General features: G+C 44.4%; 1 protein-coding gene across 8 annotated transcripts in view; it reads left to right on the top strand.

The window, feature by feature from the left end:
- LOC135093109 (DNA topoisomerase 2-binding protein 1-A-like) overlaps positions 1–13894 on the top strand; it is a 164594-nt gene that overhangs the window by 29813 nt on the left and 120887 nt on the right. For all 8 annotated transcript variants that reach the window (XM_063992025.1, XM_063992047.1, XM_063992015.1 and 5 more), the window contains exon 5: positions 4379–4592. In XM_063992025.1, coding sequence (XP_063848095.1) covers positions 4379–4592 — 214 coding nt within the window. The remainder of the gene's footprint in view (positions 1–4378; positions 4593–13894) is intronic.

Raw genomic sequence — 13894 nt, 5'->3', positions numbered from 1 at the left:
GCTTGCTCCGCACGTAACTTCTGAAGGCACCTAGCAATTAATGAGAATGGGGGGAAAATGTAAGACAAATCAAAGTTTGACCAGTCCAAGGAAAAAGCATCAAAATATTTAGCCTCCGGATCTGGCAACCACGAAAAGAATGTATTAACCTGTTTGTTAAGCCTTGAGGCAAATAAATCAATGGACGGTGTCCCAAAAACATTACACAAGGTAGTAAAAATGTGTGAGTCGAGTTTCCACTCATGTCTGTCATTAATCTTGCGAGAGGCTACATCAGCCAAGGTGTTGTCCTTCCCCGGTATGTGCGAGCATGTAACCCATGAGTCATGTTCCAGACACCAATCCCAAATCTGGGTAGCAACATCATTACAGGACTTGGACTTTGTGCCTCCCATTTCATTGACATAGTTTATGGCAGTGGTATTATCACAAAAAACTCTAACATGTCTACCTTCCAGCTCATGTTCAAATGCTTGCAAAGAGAATAGAATGGCTTTCATCTCCAGGATGTTAATGTGAAGCTCCTTTTCATCCAGGGACCAAGTACCACTTGTAATCTGACACCCCAAATGACCCCCCCAACCAAGGCTGGAGGCATCAGTAAATAAATCGATGTCAGTACCTGGCCTAAAAATGTGTCTGTGATGTCTGTCCACATTGTCTAACCACCAGGAAAGGTCTAGTTTCATGTCTGCAGTAATATTCAAAGGCCTGTCAAAATTACCATACTCCTGTTTCAAAGCGGCAATTTTTCCCCCCTCCAACTTCCTGTAGTGAAGTTTACCTAACTCCACTGCTGGGATCGCAGCCACCATGAGGCCGATCACCCTGGCCACCTCTCGAATGGGAGCAACATCTTTACACAAAAGTTCTGCACATCCTTGGCGAATTTTGATTAGTCTACGCTCAGGTAAAGAGGCAGTCATAAACTTGGTGTTAATAACATTGCCTAGGTATTCAATACATTGTGTGGGGGTGAGAACAGACTTCTCCATATTGATACAAAAGCCTAACCTCTGCAACAGAGAAATGGTGGCCTGAATCGCCTGAAGACATCCTGAGTAAGAGTTACTGCAAATTAATGTGTCATCTATAAAGCTGGTGATAGTGTATCCTTCTTGCCTTAAAGTAGCAAATACTGGCTTCATCAGTTTGGTGAAAAGCCGAAGTCCCTCAGAAATGCCATTAGGGAGGCAGGTGAATTGATAGATAACACCTTGCCATGTAAAACATAAAAATCGTTGTTGCTCATCTGCAACCCTAACAGAATAATAAGCATGCCTGAGATTGACAGAAGCCAAAAAATCACCCTGGTTGATGAGCCTGATGGCCTGTTCAAAATTTTCCATTTTAAAATGTTTATATGGTATGTATTTGTTTAACCTCTCCAAGTTAAGAACCAGGCGAAATTCCCCGTTTTTCTTTTCTCGCAAAAAAATAGGAGAGATAACCTGCTGAGTTTGTTTGTGTGTGACTTTAATGACTTTAAGCTGTAAAAGTTTTTTGATCTCTCCAGAAATTATCCCCTGTTGCACAGTGTTGAACCTGTATTCCAAATCATTAAAAAATAAAGGATGAACACTATCGACATCAATATCAAGGTGGCAATGCTGAACAATATCCAAAATGACAGGGTCACTGGTAATTTTACGCCACTCATGCAGGAAAGAGTGTAGTCTGCCAGCTTCAAAACATGCACTTGCCTGTAAGTTTACTGGGGCTGCCTGCTGCGGCCGCCCCGGCCCTTGGAGTTTTTTGGCTCCACATCCTGACGAGTGGAAGGCAGTCGTGGGGCAGCCCTGGAGCCATACCTCTGTTGCCCGTAGGGTTGGAACCTGGTGTAATATCCCCTACTAGCAGGCTTGTTCCAATATCCACCAGGGTGTTTACCTGCGAACTTGCTAGTAAAGGCAGGCTTTTTCTGCGCGAACTTACTCCGCAGTTTCTCCACTTCCTCAATTTGTCTGGCAGACTGGGACACATCGTCACCGAACAGAAAGCGAGTAATTGGCACCTTATCTGAACAAAGATGAGCATATTTATAGTTTATCTCGCGTTTCATGACAAAACGCCTGGCCAAATTGTTCCTGTGATTGGCATTGCCTAGCAATGCCAATGCACCATTTAGCATGCTCACCTCATGTGCCAACTTGGGGTTACCTTCCTGTTCAGCCAAATCATCCAGTGCCACTAAGGATTTGGTGATAATGGTTGAAGCCCGCAGGATGTCCTTATTTACCTCCTTCAAGCGAAAGTCTGTCTTCCTGGCATCCAGCTTCAGGGCCTCCAACACCTGTGGGTTGCATTCCACTGGCGCAAGAGCATGGCAGTTATTAGGCCTCTTGACAACATCGTCCTCACACATGGCCTTGTAGTCCTCCTCTCTCATACCATTATCAAAGAGAAAGTTTACCATCTCTGCCACTCTATTGTCAATGTCAGCAACCACCGTGTCAGAAGGACCAAAGGCCTTAGTGCCCTGAATTAAGGTGCTGTCAGCAGGGGCGGCAGGCATCGACACTGCCTCATCCTCACTCATCCTGGCCGAGAAACCAGAAAAAGTGGCAGAACAAGGAGGCGACAAACCCCAGCCCCCCAGAGTACTGTCCTCCACAGTCACCTGCGCCGACCCAGTAGGGGGTGGTAGTTGCCGTCTGTCTGCCTTCAAGGCCTCCACTTCACCCCGCAAATCAGCCAAGGCGTCCAACACAACTGACCAAGGGGGAGGAGCAGGAGAAGTGCCGCGGGAACCACGTGCATCAGCACTGTTACGTAATCTCACGCAACCATGCCTCCCACTCAAGCGACGAGATGAATGATCCCTGTGCCTGTCGTCGTCATCTTGAGGGCGAACAGTGGACCCAGGGAGAGGAGAAGGCCCACAGAAGGCACGTGGGGCAGGAGGGGAAGGGGATCGAGAGGCAGAGGACGCTTCACCAGACTCCGACATGGCTGCCGCACTGCGATAAGGAGAACAAAGCCGTAAGCTTCCCACACAGTTCCATCGTCAGTGGAGACCGATATACCAATAATACAACTCGCCCCAAAAACGGGTAACGAAGTTGAAGGCACTGTACCTGCGTAACAAGTATCGTGGCCTTATCTGAAAGAAAACAGCAAAAACTTGGGAGACCGTATGACCCAGAATGACCGTGTCTGCCCGACGCGGCGATCAGCAAACAACTGCCGGCAGCGCGTGACGCACTTTCTCTCATGGGAAATGTCCGACCAGCAGATAGGTGATTTTGCCGAAGTAAAATTAGTGATTTTTACAAAACTCAACTATCTAATTTTTCACCACCTTGTACTTTTGATTATGTAGTGGATAGAAGATCCTCTTTGCACTTTTATGCCTGTAGTGGATAAGAATTCCTCACTTTTAGACACAGGGCCATTCACACATGGAATAGTCTTGTCTAAAGAGTGGAGAAGATGAGCAGAAAGGGTATACTTTGTATGTCTTAGTGCTTGATGTGTAGTAGTGAAAATAGAAGCTCAAGGATTGTCATCAGCTGGCAGCATACATACCTTGAGAATTGTATGAAGGTAATCTATGGAGGACTTCAGTGTATCTGAAATTATAGTTCAGGATTTTGAGATATAGTGCAAAAACTACTTGTATAAAGCACCTTGAATTTATGTTATCTTTTTGGCCAACTTCTTGCAAATAGAGGAAAGTGGTCGAGATCACATATACTCGTATTTCCTAAATCTAAATTAAAACCATCTTTGTCACCGTATCTTTACAAAGAGAGGACAGATTCACATAGATCATCTTTGCATTTGAGTCATTAGTATGAGGATGGTCTTTCTGCATCAGGGACTGAAAACAGAACCTGTGTACAGCTTCTATATCTTTTTAGATTGAGCATCTTTACTGATCCTAATTTCTGATGTGACCAGATGTGGGCAAACATTTTATGGAGGCCCTCAAGAGTGTGTCACATATAATCATTCTTTCCAATCATTTGTATAATGTGCAACCATTCCTCCCTGCTCCACAGACATTCTTTTGGCATCAAATACTGATTTCATGCTGTCTTTTCATCCTGTTTATGGTCTTTCCATTAGTATTACATCTCTTATTTTTATCCAGCTATCACCAATTCTTCTTCCATTCTCTTTACATGTGGAAACCATCATAATGGTCTTCTGTTTAGTCATCCAATTAATTCTCTTTCAGTGTTAGTTGTACTTTGTATGTCTTTATTTTACTTATTATACATATGTACTGTATTTATGCAGGCTGGAATAGATGTTTTAAATCTAACCAGGACTGTTATATTTCAGAACAAATATGAAATGTGTTATTATCTGTTGTCAATTTTTTCTCTCATTTAATCATTTACTACATATTTATTTGTTTATCTACTTCCAGGTTGCAGTGGAACAGGGATGTCCCACCATGACAGAAGATTGGGTTACAGCTGTGTGGGAGGCAGTACTGACTGGGGATGTGTCTAGCCATGTCTCTGCCTCAGATAACCGTTTTTTACCTTACCTGTGTAAGCCTTTGCATGGACTGGTAGTGTGTGTTTCCCAGGCAGATCAGTCCACCAAGTTGTCCCTCAAGAAGCTCATTGAGGAGAATGGTAAGAAAAGAGGAGAGAGATCAGGGGAAAGGAGACATACTATGACATGGGGAGATGGTGTAGGAACACAAATAAGGATGAGGAAAATAGTAATGGGGAGACCTGAAGGGGATGATGATCATGGTACTGATGGAAGAAAAGAAGAATGGCAATATTAATTCATGGAAGTGAAGGTTTCATTCATAAACAGAGCTTGTAAGTTTTAGATCTACCTGGCTTTGACTTCAACTACATTTTTTAGCTTAATATGTAGAACTTGTGATCTGGTTTGGTCAAATGCAGGAAAGGGGATGGGTCTATTGTAGTCTACTTTGTGTACATCAGTCCTGCTGTCATGCTCTGATTTTTTTTTTTCTTCTTTCCCCTTTATGTAGGATGGAGACTGGCCAAGGGCAACAAAAATCCAATAAAAAAAAAAAAGCCCACTGAGATGCTAGTCCCAGAAAAGGGTAAAAAATAGTAGTCAAAAACTGAAGGATAAGTGTCTTGAAACCTCCCTATTGTAGGAATTCAAGTCAGGAATGTGGAAATACAGAAGCAGGCAGGGAGTTCCAGAGTTTACCAGAGAAAGGGATGAATGATTGAGAATACTAGTTAACCCTTGCATTAGAAAGGTGGACAGAATAGGGATGAGAGAAGGAAGAAAGTCTCATGCAGTGAGGCCGTGGGAGGAGAGGAGGCATGCAGTTAGCAAGATCAGAAGAGCAGTTAGCATGAAAATAGTGGTAGAAGACAGCTAGAGATGCAACATTGCAGCAACGAGAGAGAAACTGAAGACAGTCATTTAAACAAGAGGAGTTGATGAGACAAGAAGCTTTTGATTTCACCCTGTCTAGAAGAGCAGTATGAGTGGAACCTCCCCAGACATGTAAAGCTTACTCCATACATGGACGGATAAGGCCCTTGTACAGAGTTAGCAGATGTGATGGTGAGAAAAAGTGGCGGAGACGTCTCAGAACGCGGAACTTCATAAAAGCTGTTTTCGCTTGAGATGAGATGTGAAGTTTCCAGTTCAGATTATAAGTAAAGGACAGACCGAGGATGTTCACTGTAGAAGAGGGGGACAGTTGAATGTCATTGAAGAAGAAGGGATAGTTGTCTGGAAGGTTGTGTCGAGTTGATAGATGGAGGAATTGAGTTTTTGAGGCATTGAACAATACCAAGTTTGCTCTGTTCCAATCAGAAATTTTAGAAAGATCAGAAGTCAGGAGTTCAGTAGCTTCCCTGCATGAAATGTTTACTTCCTGAAGGGTTGGACATCTATGAAAAGACATGGAAAAGTGCAGGGTGGTATCATCAGCATAGGAGTGGATAGGACAAGAAGTTTGGTTTAGGTCATTGATGAGTAATAAGAAGAGAGTGGGTGACAGGACAGAAACCTGAGGAACACCACTGTTAATAGATTTAGGAGAAGAACAGTGGCTGTCTACCACAGCAGCAATAGAATGGTCAGAAAAGAAAGTTGAGATGAAGTTACAGAGAGAAGGATAGAAGCTGTAGGAGGGTAGTTTGGAAATCAAAGCTTTGTGCCAGACTCTATCAAAAGCTTTTGATATGTCCAAAGCAACAGCAAAAGTTTCACCAAAATCTCTAAAAGAGGATGACAAAGACTCAGTAAGGAAAGCCAGATCACCAGTAGGGCAGCCTTAACAGAACCCATACTGGCGATCAGATAATAGGTTGTGAAGTGATAGATGTTTAAGAATCCTCCTGTTGAGGATAGATTCAAAAACTTTAGATAGGCAGGAAATTAAAGCAATAGGATGATAGTTTGAGGGATTAGAACGGTCATCCTTTTTAGGAACAAGCTGAATGTAGGCAAACTTCCAGCAAGAAGGAAAGGTAGATGTTGACAGAGAGCTGAAAGAGTTTGACTAGGCAAGGTGCAAGCACAAAGGCACAGTTTCGGAGAACAGTTGGAGTGACCCCATCAGGTCCATAAGCCTTCCGAGGGTTTAGGCCAGCAACGGCATGGAAAACATCATTGTGAAGAATTTTAATAGGTAGCATGAAGTAGTCAGAGGGTGGAGAAGAGGTACAAGCCCAAAATCATCCAAGGTAGAGTTTTTAGCAAAAGTTTGAGGGAAGAGTTCAGCTTTAGAAATAGATGTGATGGCAGTGGTGCCATCTGGTTCAAATAAAGGAAGGAAAGAAGAAGCAAAGTTGTTGGAGATATTTTTGCCTAGATGCCAGAAGTCATTAGGGGAGTTAGATCTTGAAAGATTTTGACACTTTCTGTTAATGAAGGAGGTTTTGGCTAGTTGGAGAACAGACTTGGCATGATTCCGGGCATAAATATAGAGTGCATGTGATTCTGGTGATGGAAGGCCTAAGTACCTTTTGTGGGCCACCTCTCCATCATGTATAGCACGAGAACAAGCTGTGTTAAACCAAGGTTTGGAAGGTTTAGGTTGAGAAAAAGAGCGAGAAATGTACACCTCCATGTGAGACACGATCACCTCTGTTATACACTCAGCACACAAAGATGGGTCTCTGACACGGAAGCAGTAGTCATTTCAAGGAAAATCAGCAAAATACCTCCTCAGGTCCCCCCAACTAGCGAAACACCAGAGGCATCTTCGCTTAGGGGGATTCTGAAGAGGGATTGGAGCGATAGGAGAAGATACAGATATGAGATTGTAGTCGGAGGAGCCCAACAGAGAAGAGAGGGTGACAGCATAAGCTGAAGGATTAGAGGTCAGAAAAAAGTCAAGAATGTTGGGCATATCTCCAAGATGGTTAGGAATATGAGTAGGGTGTTGCACCAATTGCTCTAGGTCGTGGAGGATAGGAAAGTTGTAGGCTAGTTCACCAGGATGGTCAGTGAAGGGAAAGGAAAGCCAAAGCTGGTGGTGAACATTGAAGTCTCCAAGAATGGGGATCTCTGCAAAAGGGAAGAGAGTCAGAATGTGCTCTTCTTTGGAATTTAAGTAGTCAAAGAATTTCTTACAGTCAGAGGAGTTAGGTGAGAGGTATACAGCACAGATAAATTTAGTTTGAGAATGACTCTATAGTCGTAGCCAGATGGTGAAAAACTCAGAAGATTCAAGAGCATGGGCATGAGAGTAGGTTAAGTCGTTGCACACATAAATGCAATATCCAGCTTTGGATCAAAAATGAGGATAGAGAATGTAGGAGGGAACAGAAAAGGGGCTACTGTCAGTTGCCTCAGACACCTGAGTTTCAGTGAGGAAAAGAAGATGAGGTTTAGAAGAGGAGAGGTGGTGTTCTACAGATTGAAAATTAGACCTTAGACCACAAATGTTGCAGAAGTTAATGAAGAAAAAGTTGAGGTGGTGTCAAGACACTTAGGGTCGTCGTCAGAAGGGCATTCTGACCTGGGGACATTTGTGGTCCCCTCCCCAGATGGGGACTCCGAGGCTAGTGTAGGAGTCACCATGAATTTTGAAATTTTGAGTGAAGGTTGTGTGTGTTATTAGGTGCTTGTAGTTTTGTGTGGAGGAAGAGAGTTATCTTTAGAGGACAGGCTGTGACTGCCCCCTTGTGTTGTGAGACACAAAAAGGGAAACGTTCAGTGAGGTCACAGCTGGGTTTAATTATAAGTTCACAGCACCCCCTGATCCAGTGCTTTAGAACTCACTGGGAGTAACTACCGTTTTGGCAGGTGCCTACTACCTCCTCCTGTTAATGTGGAAAGATCTGGATATGCATGTACAACTCACTACATGCAGGGATGATCAGTGGGTATTTGTTCTCTTCATCTATACAAGCCCAAAGCCTTAGATGTTTTTCAATACAATTTTAGTTAATGTTTAAAGATATGTGGAGATGGGTGTGGAATTGTCAGTATCTATTTCTCTATTTGTGACATACAAAAAAGATAAGCTATGCTCATACTATCCTGTCTTCTTATATACTAATGTGTGTCTATAATAGGAGGAGGCAGTAGGCACCTGCCAAAACAATAATTATTCCCAGTGAGGTCAAAAGCACTGGATCAGGGGATGCTGTGAACTTAACATTAAACCCAGCTGTGACCTCACTGAATGTTTCCCATTGTGTCTCACAACACAAGAGGGCAGTCACAGCCTGTTCTCTAAAGATAACTCTCTTCCTCTACACAAAACTACAAGCACCTAATAACACACACAACCTTCACTCAAAATATCAAAATTCATGGCGACTCCTAATTACACACATACCCTTCATTGAAAATTCAGAATTATCATAGCGACTCCTAATTACACACACACCCTTCATTAAAAATTCAGAATTATCATGGCAACTCCTACACCAGCCTCAGAGTCCCCATCTGGGTAGGGGACCACAAATATCCCCAGGTCGGACTACTCTTCTCATATCGACCCTAAGTGTCTTGACACCCCCTCAACTTTTCTTCATTAACTTTTGGAACATTTGCAGTCTTAGATCTAATTTTCAGTCTGTAGAACCTCATCTTTTTCTCACTGAAACACAGATGTCTGAGGCAACTGACAGTAGCCCTCTTTCTGTTCCCTCCTACTTTCTCTATCCTCATTTTCAATCCAAAGCTGGATGTTGTGTTTACGTGCACAACGACTTAATGGACTCTCGTCCCCATGCTCTTGAATCTTCTGAGTTTTCCACCATCTAGCTATGACTATAGAGTCACTCTCAAACTAAATTCATCTGTGCTGTATACCTCTCACCTAACTCCTCTGACTATAAGAAATTCTTTGACTTCTTAACTTCCAAAGTGGAGCACATTTTGACTCTCTTCCCTTTTTGGGGAGATCTCCATTCTTGGAGACTTCAATTTTTCACCACTGGCTTTGGCTGTTTTCTCCCTTCACTGACCATTCTGGTGTACTAGCCTTCAACTTGCTATTCTCCATGATGTAGAGCAATTGCTGCAACACCCTACTTGTATTCCTTACTGTTTTGGAGATGCACCTAACATTCATAACCTTTTCCTAATCTCTAATCCTTATCTTTATGTTGTTACCCTCTCTTCTCTGTTGGGCTCCTCCGATCACAATCTCATATCTGTATCTTGTCCTATCACTCCAGTCCCCCCTCAGGGTCCCCTTAAGTGGGCATGCCTCTGCTAGTTAGAGGGACCTGAGGAGGTATTTTGCTGATTTTTCTTGGAATGACTACTGCTTCTATGTCAGAGACCCGTCTCTGTATGCCAAGCACATAACAAAGGTGATAGTGTCTGGCATGGAGGCATATATTTCTCACTCTTACTAAATCTTCCAAACCTTAGTTTAACACAGCCTGTTCTCCTGCTATACATGATGGAGAGGTTGCCCACAAAAGGTACTTGAGCCTTCCATCACCAGAATCTCATGCACTCTATATTTCTGCCCGGAACCATGCCAAGTCTGTCCTCCAACTAGCCCAAAACTCCTTCATTAATGGAAAGCATCAAAATCTTTCAAGATCTAACCCTCCTCATGACTTATGGCATCTAGCCAAAAATATCTCCTATAACTTTGCTTTTTCTTCTTTTCCTCCTTTATTTCACATCTATCTCAAAAGCTGAATTCTTTGTTCAAACCTTCTCTAAAAATTCTACCATGGACGATTCAGGGTTTGTTCCTCCCTGTCCTCCACCCCCTGACTACTTCATGCTACCTATTAAAATTCTTCGCAATAATGTTTTCCATGCCCTCGCTTACCTAAACCCTTGGAAGGTTTATGGACCTTATGGGATCCCTCCTATTGTTCTCTGAAACTGCGCTTCTGGGCTTGCATCTTGCCTAGTTAAATTCTTTCAACTCTGTCTGTCAACATCTGCCTTTCCTTCTTGCTGGAAGTTTGCTTCAACCTATTCTTAAAAAGGGTGATTGTTCTAATCTCGCAAACTACCATCCTATTGCTTTAGTTTCCTGCCTATCTAAAGTTTTTGAATCTATTCTCAACAGGAAGATTCTTAAACATCTATCACTTCACAAACTTTTATCTGATCGCCAATATGGGTTCCATCAAGGCCGCTCTACTGAGTCTTGGTCATCCTCTTTTAGAGATTTCGGTGAAACTTTTGATGTTGCCTTGGACATATCTAAAGCTTTTAATAGAATCTGGCACAAAGCTTTGATTTCCAAACTAGCCTCCTATGACTTTTATCCTTCTCTCTGTAACTTCATCTCAAGTTTCCTTTCTGACCATTTTATTGCCACTGTGGTAGACAGTCACTGTTCTTCTCCTAAATCTATTAACAGTGGTGTTCCTCAGTGTTCTGTCCTGTCACCCACTCTCCTTATTATTCATCAATGATCTTGTCCTATCCACTCCTACGCCAATGATACCAACCTGCACTTTTCCATGTCTTTTCATAGATGTCCAACCCTTCAGGGAGTAAACAGTTCAAACTGGGAAACCACAGAACACCTGTCTTCTGATCTTTCTAAAATTTCTGATTAGGGCAGAGCAAACTCAAAAACTCAATTCTTCCATCTATCAACTTGACACAATCTTCCAGACAACTATCCCCTCTTCTTCAGTGACACTCAACTGTCTCCCTCTTCTACACTGAACATCCTTAATCTGTCCTTTTCTTATAATCTAAACTTGAAACATCAAATCTCATCTCTAGCTAAAACAGCTTCTATGAAATTAGGCATTCTGAGATGTCTCCACCAGTTTTTCTCATCCACCCCAGCTGCTAACTGTAGAGGGGCATTATCCATGTATGGATGGATGCCTGGGATGCTTGGAAGCATACCAGGGCAGGTACTGTCTCTGAACCATCTGCCGTCAACGTGTGCATGGGAGGTAGAGGTTGTAGGCTACTGCTGGGGATCTGTAGCATGCTGAGGTGTCGCTGGCCAATAACAGTGACGTCTGCGCCAGTGCCTGGCAGCATTTGGAGGTGTGAAGTAGATCCTCCATGTGTCAGGTAAATACATATAGGCTTGGGAGCTGTTGCATTAGATGCTGGACCAGGAGTCGCACGGTGGCAGGAACTCTTCTTCTGTGTGGGAGAGCGTGAGCTGTCCTGACTGTGATCTGTCTTTTTCGCTCGGCAGCACTTGTCGTAACGTCCAGTCTTCTTGCAGGAGCGACACTAGACTTCCTTGGCAGGGCACTTGGCAGTCCTTGCCCAATGCAGGTGCCATTGGCAGCAGGGCACTGACCGGGCATGTGCTGGCGGGAACAACACTGGTAGGGTTGGGTTGCCTTAATGGCTGGTTGCTTCCCTTGCTGTCCTGAAGGCGCCCGCTGAAGTGAGTAGGCAGTCTTGTCACGTCATTTTCCCTGCTTGTAAATAGAGATGGAGCACAGCTGACTTGGTGACAACTAGATGGCGGATGCTGTGTTCTGGGCAGCTTCATATGAGCGGCAGCAGCTAACATGTCCTGGAGAGGTGGTGCTCCTGTGTCCAGAGAGATGAGGCGTTGAACTAGCTCCTCCTCTCTGATGCTTCATGAGCAAAACCATCTTCAGTTGGGTTTCAGCACAAGTCATTGGATTGCCTGAGCAAAGGTTGACCTCTTCAGCTAGGTTCTTCAGGCAGACATAGAAGTCAGAAAAAGACTTGCTGGCCACCTACTTGCAACACAGGAGTTCACGACTACGTAGAGCCTCGTTTTGTTGACTCTTAAAGTGGGACTGCAACACGTCGAGGACTTCTTCCACCGCTAACTGGGTGTTAGGTGCGATCCCAAGAGTGTGTTCTAGAGTCCTTTGGACTTCCAGGGAAACAGACATCCATAGCTGGATTAGTTGCTTTTCCCTGGGTAGTCGCTGCAGGTCAATCATGACTGAGAAATCATGCCACTGGTGGCACCATTGCCTGAACGTCTGGTAGGTGGTGCTGGCTTGTAGGATAGGCAGACTCTGAGTTACTGGTTTGCCTGTAGGGGGGGCCAGTTGTAGGCGTAGGAGTTGCAGTCATAATGACAGGTGGTGTAGTGGCTGTAGTGGCAACCGTGGCGGCAGCTGGAGTAATGACGGTAGTAATGGCTGCAGTAGTGGGTAGAGTTGCGACTGTAGCGGCTGCTGTAACGGCAGCTGCGGTGACAGGTGTCGTAGTGACTGTAGCAACAGCTGTCTCAGCAGGCGGAGTCGCTACAAGACTGGTGACTGCAGGGTGATAGGCTGGGGCGAGAGGGCTGAGTGTTGACAAGGGATCAGGTGAGTAGGTTGAAGACAGCAGGTGTTGAGCAGGCATTGCCTGAGTTGACATCATCTGTAACAATGCCATGAAACGCTCGTTGTCTTCCCTGTGTCTCTATTCCTCTGCTTCCCTTCTTGAATCCTCTGCTTGTCGCCTTTCCTCTTCTTCTTCTCATCAACGCAAGTCCTCCTTTCTCCGTCTGTCTTTGTCCCCTTGCCTTCTATGCAAGTCAGCTGACAGATGAGATTCCTCCAAATACTTAATGAGATGTAGAACACTGTCATCCCATGATGCGTGAGGAGGTGGGTGGGAGTGAGGCAGGAAAGAGTGGGGCAGGTGGAGGGTGAGTGGCAGTGGCTCCAAGGGGGAGCTGTCCAGTGTTCCTCAGGGTCTGCCATGGTCGTCTGATGACTCAATGGCTCCATGCTGTTGTTTGGTGTCTCTACACTCAGATGAAGGACATGGATCTGACATATTAATCTATGAAGATCCATGAACATGCAGAAAGTGTCCCAACAAGCAAAAGAAAAACCCATGAGAGGTTGGGTCTTATAGACTGTAACAGCACGTGTGTGTGTGTGTGTGTGTGTGTGTGTGTGTGTGTGTGTGTGTGTGTGTGTGTGTGTTTGTGTTTGTGTGTGTGTGTGTGTATGTGTGTGTGTGTGGCAGTATCTGGCAACTTGCTTGGCAACAGTGCGGCCAGCGGTACCTGTATACAACAGTCACCTGCTTCATGCTAAACTAAGGGGGATGCAACACGCTGAACTCTTGTCTCCTGCCAAGGATGAAACATCCCCTGGTAGCGCTGTGAAGAGACATGAGTATGCAAAACACTGCACACACAACACTAGGCATTGCACACACTGTCACAAAAGTCACTGCGGCACTATAGATCCCGGAGAAAGGTGTGAAGAGGTTGTGGAGTCCTGCTGGCTGTGGTGGGGTGGCTTGGGTGCCAGTTTTGGTAGAAGTTCCTTGGCTCAAAATACTCACTGCACCATGTTATGTGGGATTGCTGTTGGGACAGGACAGCCAGGAAGTTGTAGGTTCTTTATAGAAACATGTACAGACTGTGGTTTCTATGTTAAGACCAGGAACAAACGAATAATGTCATGGCAGACCCTGAGCGCGTGGCTGCCTTGGAAGCACCAGGCAGACTGAGGATTACAGGGTTGCCAAGCGTACAATAAATGGAGGTACAATATGAAACATGGTGCAGTACATTACATATCCACAC

Source organism: Scylla paramamosain, chromosome 3 (assembly GCF_035594125.1).
Source record: "Scylla paramamosain isolate STU-SP2022 chromosome 3, ASM3559412v1, whole genome shotgun sequence".
NCBI lineage: Eukaryota > Metazoa > Arthropoda > Malacostraca > Decapoda > Portunidae > Scylla > Scylla paramamosain.
The sequence above is the reverse complement of the archived record's forward strand: the minus strand, read 5'-3'. Positions and strand labels throughout refer to the sequence as shown.